This window comes from Gopherus flavomarginatus, chromosome 1 (assembly GCF_025201925.1).
Source record: "Gopherus flavomarginatus isolate rGopFla2 chromosome 1, rGopFla2.mat.asm, whole genome shotgun sequence".
In the NCBI taxonomy this organism is placed as follows: Eukaryota; Metazoa; Chordata; order Testudines; family Testudinidae; genus Gopherus; species Gopherus flavomarginatus.
In genome coordinates this window covers 164,002,801-164,023,489 of record NC_066617.1, presented here as the reverse complement: position 1 = coordinate 164,023,489, position 20,689 = coordinate 164,002,801, and the positions used below count along the sequence as shown (strand labels likewise).

Here is a 20,689-nt window from a genome sequence, read left to right as displayed (position 1 = left end):
ACTGGGTCTGGATTCACCAGGGAATTGGTGGGGAGAAAGGAGGGAAGGGGGAGAGAAAGGTTAATTTTCTCTCTGTGTCAGGATCACTTTCTCTCTTAGGGAGAGTCTGAGAGGGGGAGAGAGAAGGAGGGGGGAAGGTGAATTTTCCTCTCTGTTTTAAGATTCAAGGAGTTTGAATCACAGTGATCTTCCAGGGTAACCCAGGGAGGGGAAGCCTGGGAGAGGCAATGGTGAGGGAAAGGGTTTACTTTCCTTGTGTTAAGATCCAGAGGGACTGGGTCTTGGGGGTCCCCGGGCAAGGTTTTGGGGGGACCAGAGTGTACCAGGCACTGGAATTCATGGTTGGTGGCAGCGCTACAAGTACTAAGCTGGTAATTGAGCTTAGAGGAATTCATGCTGGTACCCTATCTTTTGAACGCTAAGGTTCAGAGTGGGGAATTATACCATGACACAGTGGTTACTGTTTTACAGAAAAACATAAGAACAGCCATGCTGGGTCACACCAGTGGTCCATCTAGCCCAATATCCTGTCTTCTGAAAGTGGCTAATACCAGATGCTTTAGAGGGAATGAACAGAAAAAGACAATCATCAAGTGATCCATCACCTGTCGTCCAATCCCACATTCTGGCAGTGAGAGGCTAGGGATACCTACAGCATGGGGTTGCATCCCTGACCATCTTGGCCAATCACCATTGCTTGAGAGAGACAGAGTAGTTACAACATCTTGATTACACACACACACTCTCCCAAGAATGTAGAATTTCAGCTGCCATTAATAAAATCTATTTTAACCAACTCTGTTGGCTGATTGCCTCCATAGCAATAAAAAAGCCTGTTACGTACAGTTCCACACAGACCTACGCAGCAAAAAATATTTATACTTCAGAGCAGCCTGTTCTCAGTTAAAGGCAGCACTCTGATGGCTCAGTGACCTTTGCTTTGACTACAGTTAGCAAGCAAATATTTTGAAACAATCAAACAGGGTGGTACTGGTTTACGTAAGAAACTTTTCTTAGGGTGCTGCTGAAATCTGCCTGCATTATGAAAAGTAAGGACGATTCTAGTTGACCCATGCAGGCGCATGCAAGGAGCCTTCTGATTCTCCCTGCCCTCCAAATGTTTGCACCCCATACTGGGGCTAACCACAATTGTAGTGCCTGCGCTTCACTGCCTGGACCTCCACCTGAAAAGTAGGTGATGATCATACCACAATGGGGAGATGTTTACTATGCCCCTAGTGTCCTTTCAAAAGGCAAAGGTTAGGTCCAGGATGCATCTAGCTGTGTGAGACCACTTGGGATAATCCTCATGGTCACCAGGGTGGACAAGAGATCTTGAGCAAGCACGCTGGAAATGGCCTCCCTGCAGATACTGAAGTCCCCCAAGGCTATGGATGCACGGTATCCACTTACCCAATGTTGTGACAATTGGGCATCTATTTTTTTGCCCACTTGAGAATTAACTGTGAAAAGTAGGTCAAGTTATCTTCAGTAAAGAATGCTGTAAACAGTGCAGGCAACCCAGACAGAGAGAGTGAACTAGTCCCAACGAAAACGCCTAGTGATATAACTCAAGGACTGAGTTAAGATCTTAGTCAACAAGAAGATGTGGATCTGGAACTTCATGGTGGATATGAGGCTTAATTGGTGGACAAAATAATGAAGGAGTGAATTATGCTGCCCACTTTACCTTCCCTTGATTTTTAGGGTTCTTAAGAGAAGACTTTGAAACAGCATCATGGCTTCATTTCCTAGCTTGGCTCATCTCAATCCAGCTCATCTCATCTTCCCAATCCCAAGACTGTAGGCACAGACTAGATACAAGGACTTTCTTCCTGAGAAGCTATGGCTTGTTCTTGTGGATGAAGGGCAAATATGGATAGCACTGAAGAAATAAGCTAACTAGTTAGAGCAGTTTAGAACAAATGGGCTGGGTATATATTTTGCTGCGACATGGCCCAGAATAAACTTAGTTGGTTTATATTTAGACACTTGCCTTTAATGATATTTCAATCAGATTTTATAGTTTTATAATTTTTTTACATGAAAAAATGTCCAATGTTAAACAAAAAGGAATTATCTGCAAGGAAAAGCCCCCCCCCCACACACACACACACCACAGCTATCAAAATCTGAAAGTTCAGGTCACAGCAGCCAGGACTCCGACATCCCCTATGAAGTAGCTAGGAGGTTAATTGAGGTCTGTAGGCAAACAGCTTAGAGAAGGAGCACAAGCTTAGAGAATTGTCTGCAAGAAACTGTGCCAGTCTAATTCCCTTCCAGCAGCCCCTCCCTACAGGAATGATATGCAAACAGAGGCACAGAGCCCTGCTGGCAGAAAAAGGGGAAAGGACCGTGCAGCAGGCTCAGTGCACAGGGCACTTGGGATTCCAGAGGAGAGTGTCTTACTTTGTGTGTGTGTGTGTGTGTGTGTGTGTGTACATAAAACTTTGGAGCAGATATGGGAGCAGCAGCCTAGGAAGAGCGTTATACACATCCATGCCTTGGTTCACCTGGTATACCAGCTGAGAGCAGCTCTGCCGGGAGACCCCAGCCGCTCAGGCTGAGTGTAGGAGAGAGTGTTAGAAAGGGAGAAGCATACTGAGCGCTGACAACCCTCTAACTTCCTAATGGGGCTCTGGCTGCTAGGGCTGCTGGTGCTTCAGGCAGGTGAGTACAAATTCTGTACAGCTGCGGTTGCTGGACTCCTGGGAGCAACTTTATCTCTGCCACCCTCTTGCTTCTCCCACTCTGTGTGTAGGGCAGCTTCCCCCTTCACTTTGGCAGCCCGTGTACTCTGTTAGCCTTGCCTAGTTCTACTTGCCCAAGGCAAATCATTGGCATTTGGACCAGTGACATAGGGTGACCAGATGTCCCGATTTTATAGGGACGGACCTGATTTTTGGGTCTTTTTCTTATCTAGGCTCCTATTACCTCCCACCCCCGTCCCGATTTTTTACATTTGCTGTCTGGTCACCGTACCAGTGAGTTAATTATCATTCATTTTCTCATTATCACAGTAAAGGAAGTCTGAGTATATTTTGTGCCTGGGCTGATTCATTTCCATGGTAATTCTGTAAGACTGTAACTGTAGGAACATGTTTTATTTTCTCTTTTAATTTAGAAAGTTTCCAGTTTTATTCTGAAAAGCCTCGTGTGTTGACTTTCTTCTCTGAAATATTGTTTTCAGTTTCACCCCTTTTCTTTATACCAGTGATTCTTGAGCAAATTGTTTCCAATTCATCTAACATTCAAGAAAAAAAAGGAGTTAAAAATGCAAATCTCTTTATAAAAACACAGTTGTATTCTATAGCCCGTAAACACTGAGGTAGCATTAAGGTTTGTGATCATTAGTGCAGTACAATTCGATTAAGTGCAAAATCCTGTATTAATGCATCATAAAGGCTGACAATTTAAACACTAGAAATAACAAGAAAGTTTAAGTTGTCAGATCCATTTTAACTCAGCCTGATTTCATTAACAAGACAGATGAAAGTGCACAGTTGGTAGTTATTGAAAGTGCTCCATATGCGCCATTTGGCTAAATTCAGATTGCTGTGGGGTTTCTCCAACTTCTTCAAGGATCTTACAGCAGTGTTGACTCATTGACACATAAAGAGTCAATTCAATTACTATTTAGGTAGCTAACTGTGCAACTGAATGTAGAGTGTGCTTGCAAGGCAAGCAAGTTAGAGCTGACTTCAGAATCATAAAAGTTTACTAATGTCAAATTGAAATCTAATCAGTTTTCCAAATAAATAAATAAATAAATAAAAAAGAAATAGTAGCATCAGACACTATACTGGCCCCTGCTTTGTTTTAAACGCAGGGGGAGTGCAGATTCTAAGGCTCATTCAGGCTCAGTTCACTGGGGTTCTTTTTGTCCCCTAGGAATAACTGTGATGTTGTTATAGTTCATAGTTTCTCAGGGATTTTCTTCTGGGACTAGATGCATATTTCTGAGAAAGAAACAGCCTCCCTCCTGTACATCCTGGATATGATCTAGATATAGGTTATCTGGGTGCAAATCCAGAGGAATGTTGCTAATTCCAGTGAAATTACTCTGGATATACCCCAAGGTCACTGAGAGGAGAATCTGTCTCTTACCCCCATTCACCTGGCACTTGTAGCAGGGAAATAGGGTCTTCTCTATGGTTTCTAATAACGGAGCTGTTGTTTGCTTTTACCATTTTAAAAAAAAATGAATACTCAGGGTAGTATTTAGTAAAGGGAAGTTGTTTCTTTTTCAGGAATGTGTATTTAATCCCAGAGGGAATGGCATGAGAAACAATAAGAAGCCTGTGTAAAACACTGTAACATCAGTGTGCAGAATTCCTCCTGAAAAAGGCTGCTACAGTCACCTAAAATGCTGGAGAAGATTCAGTGTGTTGTCTTTTCCTTGATTGTGCTTATGCTGCTCTTTCACTTTTGTCAGAGGGTTCTTGATCATTTTAATGCTTAATATTCTGTTACTTCTGTTTTTTCCTCTGAAGAAATGAACCTCTGACTTTTCATGACTGGGGAAAGAGTCCCATTGACTTCAATGGGTTTTTTGAATCGAGCACTTAGAGAAAGCTATGGCATATGATACACTCAGGGAAGAAGAATTAGAACAGCAGGTTTTAAAAGGAAAGCAATGGTCTTAATAATAGCATCTAGTCCCTATTTCACCTGGATGGTTTAGGGGATTAGCCAATTTTTGCACAGCACTTTGAAGATGTCGATTGTATTCAAACAGCAGGGAACAAGTGGCCAGGCAACTTCAATCTGGGCTTCTTGGTTCTGAAATATGATCTCACTCTTGAGTCAAGAATGTTGAAAAATCCATCAGTTTATGGTTATGAATGTATGGAGAGAGAGAGGTGAAAACTGAAGAACAGAGGAGCTGGGTAGAAAGTATGGGGAGGGGCTAATACTAACTATTAGTCTGATACACTCAGACCAATGAATAGGTGCACTGATGCATCCCAATAAGTGAAAATAGTACTAATTGCTGCTATTGTTATCATCATGTTAGGCACCAAAATCCATATTTAATCATCCAGATAAAAGGCTTGATTTTCAGAGGTGAGTCCTCTGAGCTCTCATTGCAGTCTATGAGAGGAGCAACTTTGAATAGGAGGGATACAAGATAGAAATAAGTGTTTCAAATCAGGGTATTGTTTAAAGGCCTGCAACTGAAAAAAATAGTTTAAGGAGATTGCTTCAAACTATGCAGGCACATTCTCCTTTGCCTTCAGAATAAATCCGAATTTTTTAAGGCCAAAATTATTGAGGTGGCCATAAAATAAGGCTTTATAATGGAAGGTGGATATAACCTTTAATATTACCTTAATAAAGCGGCCACCTCTTCAAAAACGAGAATGGAATGTATTGTATGTACTCAGTGACTGTTAAATGACGCAGGCCTTCCATTGCTGATAAAGGTGTAACTTTACAGTCTATGTGGCTTGTAGATATTACTCTGATACAACAATAACCTAAATATGAGTCAGCAGTGTGATGCTATTGCAAAAAAAGCAAGCGTGATTCTGGGATGCATCAACAGGTGTGTTGTGAGCAAGACACAAGAAGTCATTCTTCTGCTCTACTCTGCGCTGGTCAGGCCTCAGCTGGAGTATTGTGTCAAGTTCTGGGCACCATATTTCAAAAAAGATGTGGAGAAATTGGAGAGGGTCCAGAGCAGAGCAACAAGAATGATTAAAGGTCTAGAGAACATGACCTATGAAGGAAGGCTGAAAGAACTGGGTTTGTTTAATCTGGAAAAGAGAAGACTGAGAGGGGATATGATAGCAGTTTTCAGGTATCTAAAAGGGTGTCATAAGGAGGAGGGAGAAAACTTGTTCATCTTAGCCTCTAAGGATAGAACAAGAGCAATGGGCTTAAACTGCAACAAAGGAGGTTTAGGCTGGACATTAGGAAAAAGTTTCTAACTGTCAGGGTGGTTAAACACTGGAATAAACTGCCTAGGGAGGTTGTGGAATCTCCATCCCTGGAGATATTTAAGAGTAGGTTAGATAAATGTCTATCAGGGATGGTCTAGACAGTATTTGGTCCTGCCATAAGGGCAGGGGACTGGACTCGATGACCTCTTGAGGTCCCTTCCAGTCCTAGAGTCTATGAATCTATGAATAATAAGGAATAATAAGGAAAGTGGCAGTGTGCTTGTGCACTGGGCCCAAATGCACAATAAGGCCTAAAATCTGCAGTGGGAATTTGAAAGAAATCAGCAATGAAAATCCTTAAAGGTGTTGTGCAAACCCTGTGTGAAACAACATCTTCTCTTTGCAGTTTGGAAAGGCGCGCTGGGGAAAACCCATTCTTTGCATACAAGAGGACTCATTGAATTAGCAGGAGCCATATCCTGTGGCACAGGACGCAATGCTTTGGCATATCTAGGTTACGGATGCTACTGTGGTCTGGGAGGACGAGGTTGGCCTAAAGATAAAGTAGACTGGTAAGAACTTAATTTATATGCCCATGTATACTTCTGGTCTCTCCTCTTGCAGATGACAAATTCTTCCCTCAGTTACATCCATGTATAGGGCTGCCAGGTGTCCAGTTTCAACCGGAAAACCTGGTCAAAAAGGGACCCAGGTGGCTCCAATCAGCACTGCTATCTGGGCCATTAAAAGTCTGGTTGGTGGCACAGTGGGGCTGACAGGCTTCCTACCTGGCTCCACGCAGCTCCCAGAAGTGGAAACATGTCTCTCGGCTCCTAGGTGGAGGGACAGCCATGAGGCCTCCTTGCGTTGACGCTACCCCACCCTGAGCTCCAGCTGTGCAGCTCCCATTGGCCAGGAACCACGGCCAATGGGAGCTCAGGGGCGGCACTTGTGGGTGGAGGCAGTGTACAGAGCCACCTGGCCGCACCTCTCCCTAGGGACATGTTGATGCTTGTGGGGAGCTGCCCAGAGCCTGCACCCCAAAATCCCTCCCACACCTTAACCCCCTACCCCAGCCCTGAGCCCCCTCCCTCACCCAAACTGCCTCCCAGATCCCGCATCCCAAATGCAGTCCTGCATCCCAACCCCCTGCCTCGAGCCTGCACCCTGAGCCTCCTCCTGTGCCTCAACCCCATGCTCTAGCTCAGAACCCCCTACTGCACTCTAAACCCTTCAATTACAGCCCCAGCCCAGAGGCCACGCCCCCAGTTTGAACCCTCACCCCCCCTACACCCCAACCCCATTCCCCAGCCCGGATCCCCCTCCCACACCCTGAACCCCTAATTTCTGGCCCCACCCTGGAGCCCGCATCCCCAGACCAGAGCCCATACCCCCTCCCACACTCCAGCCCCCTGCCTCAGCCGGAGTGCCCCACACACACGTTCCAAACCCTTCAGCCCCAGCCCAGAGCTCCCTCCTGCACCCCTAATGCCTCATCCCCAGACAACGCCCTCACCCTCTCCCGCACCCCAACCCCCTGCTCCAGCCCAGTGAAAATGAGAGAGTGAGGGAGGGTGGGGGAGAGCGAGCGACAGAGGGAAGGGGAATGGAGTAAGCAGGGGTGGAGCCTCAGAGAAGGGGAGGAGCCTTAGAGAAGGGGCAGGGCCTCAGGGAAGAGGGGGGAAGGGGCGGGGCAAGGGTGTGTGGTTTTGTGCAATTAGAAAGTTGGCAACCCTATAAAACCCTATTGAACCCTTTGCCAAGTGCAAACCAAGAGAAAATTAGGCCTGGTTTGGGACCAGAAACTTAATTTAAAATGTGGTAACACTGTGGTGTTTAGATATACTTGTAATTATTAAAACTGGGAGCACTGGCTGTTGGGAGTCTGAAAGGACAGGAAACAGGAAGGAGGGTGGAGGAGTTGAGGAGGCTGAGTGAGAGTTACAGAGGGTGCAGCAGCCTGTACAGAGGTTTCCACTGTAAAAATAAAGTCCTGTTGAAGTTGTTAGTAACTTGCCTGGCTGATACAACATTTTGGCGATGAGGATTGATCTTCTGCCTCTGAACCCACCTGCACCCTTTCTGCAAAGCCCAGGTGAGCCTCCAATTGTTTTTACTGCCTGGATCCATATGTTTGAAACTTATCTGCTTGCAATCAGTGCTACAGAGATTTCTGAAGTAAAAAAGCATGCTCTGCTAATCCACTGCCTTGGAGCAGAAGGGCAGTGTATATTTTACACTTTTCCCCTTGCAGATGATAAATATGAGACTGCACTCACTGCATTAAAGAACTTTTTTGTGCCAAAAGTGAATGTAGTAACTAATCGCTACAGATTTTGCCAGCGTGAGCAGAAACCAGGGGAAACTATAATGCAGTATATTGCCTGAGGAGTCTGATTGTAACTTGTGACTTTGGGAATATGGCAGATGAGATGATTAGAGACCAGCTCATTGAGATAACCACCATGCTTTGTCTAAGAGAATGCTTACTTCTAGAACCACAACTTACATTAGAAAAAGCAATAACCATTGCTACTCAGATTGAGTCAGCTACAGCTGAAGCCAAAATAATGAGCTGGGATATAGGAGGCACAGTCCAGGCTGTGACTCCTTTGCAGAAAAGTTCACTGTCGCTGCAAACAATTGCAAGAGGAAAACTAATAAAAAGCCAATGCAAAATACAGTAAAAACATGCTTTCGCTGTGGATCACCACAACATCTTGCAAGCTACACGGGATGTCCAGCAAAGGTAGCTCAGTGCAGTCATTGCAAAAAGATTGGGCATTTTGCTAAAGTATGCTGCAGCAGCCAGTTCAATCAACAGGTGCATGCAGTTACAATACCAGATGTTACTGTGCTGACAAAATCACTACTGCACATATTCCAGAACAGAGAAAGTGCACTGTAAATGTTTCCGCCATACCCTCAGGCAAATCACACTGTATTCAGCTAATGTTGGACACTGGCTCAGCAGTATCTATACTACCTGATTCCATTTATTTGCATTACTTTAAAGATGTGCCTCCTACTGAACCCAAATTTCAGTTGGTGTGCGATTTGAAAAACCATATCCCAGTACATGGCTGCCTGCCAGCAATAGTTACTTTTGGTGATTGCTGTGTAACTGCAGAGTTTCACATTGTCCACAAAGGCACTACCATCCTTGGCAGAGATTTATTGGCTGCTTTAAATCTCAGGTAGTTAATGGACAAATTGATCTTTCTCAGCAAAGCACTCTTGCAGTACACACACCAGTTTCAGCTGGGACCCAACCCAGGTTGAGGAGAAACTCGGCTGTGCTTATGGGTTTCTGCATAAAGTTAAAATGCAGAATAATGTGATGTCTGTATGACAGAAATTACGACGCTTACCATTTTCAGTCAGGGAAGCTGTTTCAGAGGAACTTAGAAAACTTGTTCAAAATGACTGCAGAGTTTCACATTGTCCACAAAGGCACTACCATCCTTGGCAGAGATTTATTGGCTGCTTTAAATCTCAGGTAGTTAATGGACAAATTGATCTTTCTCAGCAAAGCACTCTTGCAGTACACACACCAGTTTCAGCTGGGACCCAACCCAGGTTGAGGAGAAACTCGGCTGTGCTTATGGGTTTCTGCATAAAGTTAAAATGCAGAATAATGTGATGTCTGTATGACAGAAATTACGACGCTTACCATTTTCAGTCAGGGAAGCTGTTTCAGAGGAACTTAGAAAACTTGTTCAAAATGACATTATTGAAGAGATTAACTCCTCGGAATGGATTTCACCTATAGTGGTGACGCAGAAGAGGGTGGAGGCATTTGCCTTTGTGTGGACTTAAGGGAGCCAAATAAAGCTATTGTGATTGACAGCCATCCTCTTCCTCACACAGAAGAAGTATTTGCAGAACTCCATGGAGCAAAGATGTTTTCTACTCTTGATTTGCAGAGCGCATACCATCAGGTTATGTTGCATGAAGACAGCAGAGACCTCACAGCATTTGTGACACATGAGGGACTATTTCATTTTAAACGTGTTCAATATGGTCTCACATCAGCCCCAAGTGCCTTCCAAAAAATGTCATTGATTCTGAAGAATCAACATGGAGTTCAGTGCTATTTGGATGATATTATCGTGTTTGGAAATACTACTGAGGAGCATGACAATAACCTGCAGTTTGTACTAAAAAGCTGTACTCAGAAAGCAGACCTCAAGCTCAATAGGTCCAAATGCAAATTTAGACAAACTGAACTCTCCTTTCTGGGGCATAAAATTTCACAGGCTGGACAAAAACCTGATCCAGATCATATCCTGGCAATTTCAAATGCTCCTCCTCCAACAGATTTGCAAACCTTACGTTCCTTCTTGGGTCTTACCCCCTGGGATGCAAAATTCATTCCCAATTATGCTTCTGTCATTGAACCATTACAAGAATTACTACGGAGAAGTTCAACCTTAGTGTGGACAACGGATGTACAAGCTAGTTTTGAAACAGTGAAAGACTGTCCAGTACTTGCACTATTCAGTCCCACATTGTCAACAATTGTAACTCCTGATGCTTCTGATTATGGACTTTGTGTTGTCCTCATGAAGTTGTGTGAGGACAGCCCCAAGAGGACTGTTGCATTTGCTTCAGGGACACTGAGTAATGCTGAGAGAAAATATTCTACAGTCGAAAAAGAAGCACTTGCTTGTGTCTGGGCTACTGAAAAATGGAGAACTTACCTGTGGGGCCCCATGTTCAAGTTGCGCACAGACCACAGCCCTTTGACGACGTTGCTCACCACGAAAGGACTGGGAAGAGCAGGATATCATATTGCTAGATGGTCTGCAAGGCTACTCTCTTTCAATTATGGCCTGGAATATAAGCCTGGAAACAAAAATGTGGTAGCTGATTGCCTTTCTCACCTGCCTTTGCCTTCACCAGATGGTCCACCAGAGGATGAGGATGTAGTAGTTGCGTTTATTACAAGCACTCTTACTGCAGTTACAAGAGAACAATTTCAAGCTGCTTGCTCAGCATGTCCAATTCAACAAAAACTATGGGAATTTCCGACAAAGAGATGGCCTAGTAACCCTAAAAACCTTGACCCAGTTTTGCTGCCTTATTTTAGAATTTGAGATGAACTTTCTTTGCTCAATGGCTGTGTGCTATGAAGTACACACTGGCTACTTGTGCCAGAAGAGTTACAGTCAAAACTCATACACTTGGCACACGATACTCAACAAGGAATTATCAGAACCAAACAACGACTATGGGATCTGTATTGGTGGCTAGGAATGGACTCTCAGACTGAAACACTCATAAAATCCTGTGTCACTTGCCAAATGCATGATAAGACAGCAGTGACATGTACCTCTCCATTACAGCCTGTTCCTCTTCCTGAATCTGCTTGGGAAAAAGTGGCGACTGACATTGTACGACCCTTTGATACTGTTCCAATTGACTGTCGTTATGCCATCACTTTAATAGACTATTTCAGTAAATGGCCTGAGGTAGCATTTACATCGCAAATCTCTTCTGCTACAGTAATTAAGTTCCTCTCTTCAGTTTTTAGCAGGAAAGGTAACCCCAAAGAACTGGTTTCCGATAATGGTAGTAAATTTACTTCCCTGGAGTTTGAAACCTTTCTAGCAGAGAGGAACATTTTACACAGAAGGTCATCCCTATATTACCCTCAAGCCAATGGGGAAATTGAATGGTTTAACAGAAGTTTGAAAGAGTTTGCAAACAGCTAAACTGGAAGGGCGATTGTGGAAACCGTTCACTACTAATTTCTTGCAAGCATACTGGGCTACACGACATGCCACAATGCAAAGATCACCTGCAGAGTTACTGCATGGGAAACAGATGAATATTAAACTGAACATTGCTGGATTGTCAAAGGCACGACTTGATGCCCCAGACAAGGATGATGTGTTGAATAGAACCAAGCAAAGTATAAGGCTTCCACAGACAAGCGGTGGGGTGCTAAGGAACCAAAGTTTGAGTGTGGTTCCTTCGTTAGAATACGAAAACCTGGAATTTTACACAAAGGGGACCATAAATTCACAGCTCCTCTTAAAATCATAGAGAAGAAGGGACCTTACACCTATCAACTTTCTGATGGGCGAGTATGGAATGCTTATTATCTTGCACCTGCCTATGCACCAAGAGGAGATATGCCAACACCCAGTCTGCATTAGATGACTTCACCATAGAACCAACACAACAAGACATTGCACTGGAACTAGGGCTTGAGAGGTGGCCTGTCAGACCCACACGACCACCTGTCTGGACTAAAGACTGTGTTATGTAGTATCTACAGTGTTTCCAGTGTAATATTTCTGCCAATAGTATAGTGTCTTGTTTCCTATTTGTTCCTGTGGTTAGAACAACAATGTTTGTTTATTTTAATTGGGAGAGTTTCTTAAGAGAGGAGGGAATGTGGTGTTTAGATGTGCTTGTAATTATTAGAACTGGGAGCACTAGCTATTGGGAGTCTGAAAGGACAGGAAACAGGAAGGAGGGTGGAGGAGTTGAGGAGGCTGAATGAGAATTACAGAGGGTGCAGCAGCAGCTTGGTACAGAGGTTTCCACAGTAAAAATAAAGTCCTGTTGAAGTTGTTAGTAACTTGCCTGGCTGATACAACAAACACAGGCACCATTGTAAGTGTATGTCACACAAATATTGACAGCGGTATTGCCCAGCATATTCATGAGGACTTTTAACCTCTGGTGAATGGTGGCAGAGTTCCCTGGAGACAAGGACTCCACTAGGGGACCAGACTGTGGCCACCCAAAACTGGTGCAACTTCACTTACTGGGGTAACTAGTATAGTGGGTGGTGCTGACTGAAAAGGGGTCACACCCAAGGTGAGTGGATGCTTGGCAACACAGGGAAGGGCAGCAGTGGAAACACTACTTTTCCTCTCTAGGAGAGAATCCCATATTGGTGCAGGAGCGATTCAATCTCTTTGCCTTCACCCCACGTCTGTTTATTATATTAAACCAACAGATGATTTTGGCGGAACAGTATATTGTAATGGGGTAATACTCACTCTCTCCCTTCTCTGGCTTTTGTATTTGTTGAGAAGATGTTGAGCTATTTATTTTCAAAACAGGATGCAATGCTCCTATTCCACTGCAATACTTTTACTTCTCTTACACACACTGATTGGCGTATATTTAATTATTTTGTCTGATAGGCTTTGATCCATCTGAATGACTGTGAGCTCTGATCCTTTTGCTATAGAAAACTTTTACCCATGTTGCAGTTTATCGCTGCACCTTCAAGATAAACAAATGGAATTGTGTGGCTATCTAAAATTAATAAGCAGGGTGGCTCTTACACTTAGCATTTCCTTTCTTTAGGAAAGAAGGCAGGTGATATCAGCCCATTTAGTAAATAGCTTACTGTGCTTTACCAACATATCCTGCTGTTGCAGACACTTGCGATTTTTCTATACAGCCTGGCCACGTGGAAATCAATGGGAGTTTTGACATTGACTTCAGTGGGGCCAGAATTTCACCCTAAGTGGCTCAAATCAAGGACCCAACAAGTGGAGGCACCCAAAATTAGTGGCCACTTTTGCAAATTTAAATTTAACCCTGTAACTACAGATATTAATACTCCTTGACTGCTTTGCTTGGTTACAGAAAATTATTTTTAGGCCCCCAGAAATTCTGGGTCAGTTCCTCAGCTGATATAAACCAGCTCCATAGCGCCACTGGATCTGGCCCTAAACATTTTCCTTCTCATATTTGTTGGAGGAATCTTCTGGGTTCCTCTCCCTGATGAAATCAACACATCATGCTGTGTTAGTGACGATGAACACGGCTTTTGCAGTATTTCCCATTGTAAGTATAATGAATACCACGAGTACTATGGTAAATCCAACTTCCTTGAGCAGTAAATGTTTAAAATGACTCATCCTTTAAACATTTCTGCTTTTGCTACTGATACCATTATAAAAGTGTAATTTTCTTTTCCTTATATCAGTCATCTCTGTCTAAATATTAAAGTAGGTCTAAATATAGACTTTTTTATTCTATAAAAAGGCATATCTTGGGGCAACTCATTTAAAAATGTTGGTTTCAAACACTGGCTTTGATGTGGTATTCTAGTCTTTACATTTCCCCCCTCCTCCTTCCATCCTCTCTGTTCTTACAGTGAAATGAACAAATAGTGCTCATCTCCTGTCCCTAAAGGTCAATAGACTTCCTTCCCCTATCCCACTTTGCGGGATGTTTTGTGAATTTCCCAGAACTTCAGATATTGCTGTTTAAGCTCAATGAGCAGACAGAGGACTCAAGTCACAGTCACCTAACTAAGGGCCTGATTCTGTGAGATACTGATTGAAAATCAATGGAAGTTAGGAGCCTAAACCCCTTTGAGGATCTGGGCCTATGTGAGTGAGCCATCTAGCCGTCTGTAAAACACAAAGAATTAAACAAAAAAGACAGAACAGATGATGGTGTCTATTCCCCTAATATTGCAAACAGAACCTATTGCCACAGTGACATTCGCTCATTGCACTGTTCTCCTAATCTCTGGTTGTCCTGGGCAAGGAGTTAGCCAGTCAGAGCTGCTTATCTCCTTAAGTGCAGGTTTTCTAGCACATACTTTATGAATAAGCAGTTTCCAGCTAGTAGAGGTTTGTATTCATCTTTCTTTCCTGTTGCCCAGTGCTCAGCCAGCCTGTAATCTCGCTGGCTGACGCTGATTGCATTTGGTACCATTAAGCATTAACAGGTGGAAAGGAAGGGCATTTCTTGACAGTAAGTGACCAGCTGAAGTTGTTAAGGGGAAGCCTGGGTGCTTATCCTCTTCTCTCCAAGGTGCTACTTCGGGGGCATCTGGAGGTGATTTTGCAAACTCTGAGCCTGAGCCTCCTCTCACTTTACACTGGTGTAAATCAGGAGTAAATTACTTGACTGAAGCTATTGGGGTTATATCAGTGTAAGGCTGGTGTCACTGGAAGCAGAATCAGGCCCAAAAGGTTGCAGCCCTTCTAGAGCGATGCAATCCTTCCATTTTTTACAAAGCCAGTTTAGGAGCAGCCACTCCCCATAGCCAGTTGGTTCTTCTCATTAGCCCTTGCATTGCTGTCTCTGTCTGTTTCTCCAACTCAGCCTACTCTCCTCTTCCCTGTGCTATGCTCCTTCCTCTCCCTCTGTGCCACTGTTCTAGCTCCTTCCTTTTCTCTGGCTCCCCACTACTACTCCTTTTCTCTTGTCCTCTGGCTCCTTACTCCCCCTCCTCCTCCCTTTGCCTGCCTCTCTCCTGTCACTCAGGTCAGGCCCTCCACCAATGGGCTGCTCCTCCTATACTCACTGCTCCTGAATTACCACTCCCCCTTTCACTTCCACCCACATGGCCAGCACCTCTCACCCACCTGCCAGCTGCTGCTAATTCTTCCCTCCTTCTGATCATGGCCTCTGAACTTTCAGAAAGAAAACCAGGAACAAGGTGATCTGAAAGTAGGGAATAATTAACCCATGACTCATCATCACTACTGTAAACCCAATAGAACCTTCTTTCTCTGTGTGTTGCATGATGGGCAGCATAAATTGTTTTGCTTAGTCATTAGAAAGTGCTACAGTATCCAATGGGAAAACGACCTCAGTCTGAACGTTCTGTTACTATTATAATGTAATCGGTGACCGGTTGCATTTTAATGTCCTTTAGGTGTTGGGTTGCTGCTTTTAAATTACGTTTCTAGAATTCTGAATGTAGCGAATAATCTTGTGGTCATCATTGCTGATGTCATACAGGCAAGCTCAGAATAAAACCTGGCATTTATCTGGCAGACAAATCTGTGGGATGACATTGCTGCTTTAGTAAATTGGGAGTGCAGATGGAAGGAAAGCACGCTGGGCTAAATTCAGCCCTTGTATAGTCACAGGAGGTAAACGAAGGTTGAGTTTGACCCAATGGGCCTGATTCTCTTCTTGTTTTCACAAGATTTACCTGAGTCTAGCTCCACTGACTTCACTGACCTTATTCCAGAGTTACGCCGCTGTGGGACCCAAATCAGACATGTTATCTTTGCTTCTGATCACTTATGAACATAGATGTGATGTGTGGCTAGGGCTAGAGGGGGCTCAGCCACCCCAAATCTATCTTGGCCTGCCCAGCTCAGCAGGCAAAGGCCTGTGGCTGGTGGCACCAGGGCCAGGAAGGGGACGAGATGTTGTAGAGGAGGAGCCCTACCTGTCTGGGGACACATGCATCATGTGACGTGGTGAGTGCCTACGAATTCTGCATGTGGCGAGAGCCAACAGATGGGCATGGAGAGCAAGGCCCAGCCCTTTGGGACAGGAGCCACCACTGCAGGGCGAGTGTGGAGTGAGCTTGCCCTCCAACCCACCCTCTAGTCATCCCTTCCACACCAGGCTAGAATAGAGACTAGGATAGAGACTAGAACCTACATACACACCAGAGAGCAGGGCTTGATACACACACACATCCCACCCCCAGAGAGCACAGTAGTTATTAAGTTTTGCTCATCCCTCCAAATAATATTTTTACCAGCTGTCTATGCTTATGGATTATCCCCATGTCAAGAAACCCAGCCTTCTGGGCAATCTCTTTTCAAATGACATGTTAGTACTCATGGCCATAAAGCAGTTTTCGCTATATAAAATATGATTAATTGTTTGTTTACTTGGTAGATACGGAACTAGTTTTGAGAACCAAATAATCAAAGGGAGAGATCTTTTTTCTATCTCCAGAATATAGCTAGGTGTAAGGTCAGAACATGCATAATTTTGTGACTACTTACTGGATCTCGTCCTGGAATTCTGGGCAGGAATTGAACTTCCCATCCCATTGCTCCGAACTGGGATCACAGCAATTCTGAAATCCACCAGAGAAACCATATGAGCGGCAGAAAGGGTAGATTAGATCTAGTCTAGTCTAGAGATTCTTATGCCACTCTCATTACTGTAGTGTCTGAGCACCTTCCAGTACTACATTACGCAAAATGCGACTAACATCTGCCACATGATGTTGTTCTGGCACTCTCTTGCTAGAGGGAAAATTGTGCCTGTGGGGTATTTTGATTTGATTTTTTTTTTAAATGAGAGAGGGAGAGAGATGTTGCTCTGTATTTATGCTACAGAGGGCAGAGTCAAAGAAATCACCTTGCAGTTAGAGCAGAAGGTGGTGAAGTTTGTGATGGCCCTTAATTCTTGGGCGAGTTCATTCCACAGTCTCAGACTGGCCCCTGAGAAAATTCTGTGTCCTGCACAGGCTTTACTCTTATTATACAAGTTCCATTGTACCAGAGGAGTGAAGCTATAAATCATGGTCTTCATCTCAGAGCAATAATTGATCTTTTAGATGCCCTGGGCTCAAGCCATTGAGGACCTTGAAGATAAGGACCAAGACTTGAACTTGACTGAATGTTCTATGGGAAGCCAGTGTACAGAGCGGAAGATAGGTCTGATGTAGTAACCCATGGTGCTGAGTAGATGTGCTGGAGCATTCTGTATTAGCTGGTATTTCCTACGTGCTGAAGGCTTCATGCCCTGATATATTGCACTGATGTAATCTAGCTAAGAAGTGACAAAGGCATGAAGTAGAAAATTTCTACCAAACGTGAAGTGAGTGGAACAAGAGGGTCCTGACCTGTTACACTCTGAAATAGAGAGGTTCATCACAGATGGCTTCCAATTCTTTTTTTTAACCATTTTGTTGTGGGGGAACAACACCCCAGAGATAAAACCAGCATTAGTGATCTCCCCTAGAAGCTGATATCTGTCCCCTAGATGACTCCCCAGTCAACTACAAAGTAAGAAGGTAACAACTCTAGATGAGGAAAGGGGAAGAAGGAGACATGAACCTCTGTCAGATCCCTCACCCGTCTAAGCAGATAAATAATACGTAATACACACATTTTGTGTGAAATCTCTCTTCTGAAATGTCTGGATCTAAAAGTAATTACATGGCAGAGTGAAAAATGGCAGATGCACTCGAAATGTCATATAGAGATCTATACTGTTGCTTGGTGAGTACTTACTGTGACGGGTTGGATCACACAGACCCCCTTGCGACTGCCACATGATGTGCTGAGACTACCTCTGAACCGTTTTCCCTGGCAGCTTGAGACTTCAGTACCTGTCTTGTTGAGCTAGACATGCTAGCGTGCTACAAACACAGACCCAGATCTGAACCACGTCCCTCAAAAGCTGCAGACTTAATTGAAAATGGCTTAAGAAGTGCTCCTGTCACTCTCACCCAGATACCCAGTTCCCAATAGGATCCAAACCTCAAATAAATCCATTTTATTCTGTATAAAGCTTATGCAGGGTAAACTGATAAATTGTTCGCCCTCTATAACACTGATAGAGAGAGATGCACAGCTGTTTGCTCCTCCAGAGATTAATTACTTGTTCTTGGTTAATTAATAAGCAAAAAGTGATTTTATTAAATATAAGTATCAGAGGGGTAGTCGTGTTACTCTGGATCTGTAAAAGCAGCAAAGAGTCCTGTGGCTCCTTATAGACTAACAGACGTATTGGAGCATGAGCTTTCATGGGTAAATGAGATGCATCCAACGAAGTGGGTATTCACCCACGAAAGCTCATGCTCCAATACGTCTGTTAGACTATAAGGTGCCACAGGACTCTTTGTTGCTATTAAATATAAGATATAGGATTTAGGTGGTTCCAAGTAATAACAGACAGTTAAGTTACCAAGCAAAATAAAATAAAACATGCAAGTCTAAGCCTAATAGAGTAAGAAACTAAATGCAAGTAAATCTCACCCTCAGAGATGTTCCAATAAGCTTCTTTCATAAAATAGACTCCTTCCTAGTCTGGGTCCAGCAATCACTCACACGCCCACAGTTACTGTCCTTTGTTCCAATTTCTTTCAGGTGTCTCTTTGCGATGGAGAGGCTATCTTTTAAGCCAGTGGAAGACAAAATGGAGGTGTTTCCAGGGCCTTATATAGTCTTTCTCTGGTGGGTGGAAACCACTTTGTTCTTCAGTGTAAAATTCTCTGAACAAGATGGAGTTTACAGTAACATGGGCAAGTCACATGTCTATGAATGATTCAGCTTTTTGCAGGCCGATGCCATTGTTTACATGTTAGTTTGAACATTCCCAGGAAAGCTCAGGTGTGGATTGGTGTCTCCCAAAGTCCATAGTGAGTTATGTGTTTCTTGACTGGGCACTTACTGAGAATAGCCTTTTCTCAAGAAGTTGACAAAATGCTTCACGGAGGCTACTTAGAATCAAACAAATATATAGCCAATATTCATAACTTCAAATACAAAAATGATACACCCATACAAACAGCATAATCATAACCAGCAAACTTCAACCTTCCCATAGACACCAACTTGGCCTCCTCTGTATAAGACCTGCTGCAACCATAGGACCCTGGTTGCAACAATGATCTGTACGGTCACAGTTTATGTCAATAACGTCACACTTACAGTTGAGTTCTTCTCAGAGTCCTGATCTAGTTCCACATTCTGAGCAGCATTTGACAAAACGAGTGGAGGTAATTTCGTTCCTCTGTAAATATTTGTATTTATGACTCAGCGGCTGACGAAATGAGTGGAGGGAATCTATACCCATACGAGTGGAGTGGCTGACAACAAGTGATTTATCTATCCACAGCCCAAGTATGGCACAATGCAAACAGCTCCACTCTTAATTTTCTTTTCCATTGTTCAGATAAACCTCTCCAGCATTTCCTGGCATTAAATCATTCTTCCCTTTTATTTGTACTGAGTCAGCCATAACACCTCCCTGGACTAGTAAGGACTGCTGTGCTCTAGGTTAGGGCAGCTAACTTGCCCTGAGGAGAAGCCTTGCAATGTTTGTATCACTGATCTCCATTGGGGGTTATGTGAGGGAGGCAGCTGTTAGCTGTTGCATTAGAGAAGGGCTAGTAGAGGCTGTCACGGCCTTGCCTTGGTTACCATAGAATTAGCTCAATTCTATTTAACTCACCCTCCAAATTCACTGCTCTTAGCCCTGCCCCTCCTTCCTAGATCAGTAATACCCGATCCTGCACTTGCAGGTGCAGGAAATCCCGGGGGGGCGGGGGGGAAGGAGGGAGCATTTATTCTGGCTGCATCCAGCTCCTGTGCTCCATGGATCTCTCAACACCGAGGGCTTTCCCCTGTGAATTTGTTGCAGTGACCCTTGGCAGGCCCCTTTGCTTTCCGAGTTGAGCAGTTCTGTGGTAAATAGCCCATTGGCTGGCCCACCCAGCCCCTTCCCCCCTTTATCCCTGTTTTACCCTTACTGGGGAGACCTGGAGCTGAGCTGGGCTGGGCTGTGATCTCACTGGGTCATCACAATGTCTGGGCCTATCCCTGTCCCTCTGACCCTGTATTTTCCCTTTCTCCTTCCCTGCCAGCACCTCAGAGTCTCGTGGACACATTCCCCTCTGCTAAAGCAGCAGCCTCTTGGAGGGGTTCACACAGAGGCCTTCACAGCGCCCCTCGGGAGCTGTTTTAAGGGTTGTGTGTCCCTCATTTCCCCATGATGTCAGCCTACACCAGCTCCACTCATTGATTAAACAATTGCTCCTTTGTGCCATTAGCTTCGCCAGCTCCTTCTGGGTGCAGCCATTGGACTGGCCAGTGCCATTTCATCTCTGGCTGCAGAGGCTGCAGCTCTACTCACTGTAGCAACGTCCCTGTGTCACTGGCAATGAAGACTAAATATTAAAACACCTCACGCTAGAACCCAACAAATTTTATTGCAAATTGTCAGCATAAAATCCCAAACCAAGCCAATTAGCCTGCAAAATGTGGAGTCCTCAGGAGACTAAACTGTCCTTAGCCACAGCCAGAAAACAGGCAGGACCAAGGTGCCAC

The 20,689-nt window shown here is 44.2% G+C and overlaps 1 protein-coding gene across 1 annotated transcript in view; it reads left to right on the top strand.

Moving 5' to 3' along the window:
• Positions 1-2,366: 2,366 nt before the first annotated feature.
• LOC127055419 (phospholipase A2-like) overlaps positions 2,367-20,689 on the top strand; it is a 36,883-nt gene continuing 18,560 nt past the window's right edge. The window contains exons 1-2 of the mRNA XM_050962363.1: positions 2,367-2,670; positions 6,292-6,457. Of these exons, the coding sequence (XP_050818320.1) occupies positions 2,631-2,670; positions 6,292-6,457 (206 nt within the window). The 5' untranslated portion in view covers positions 2,367-2,630. The remainder of the gene's footprint in view (positions 2,671-6,291; positions 6,458-20,689) is intronic.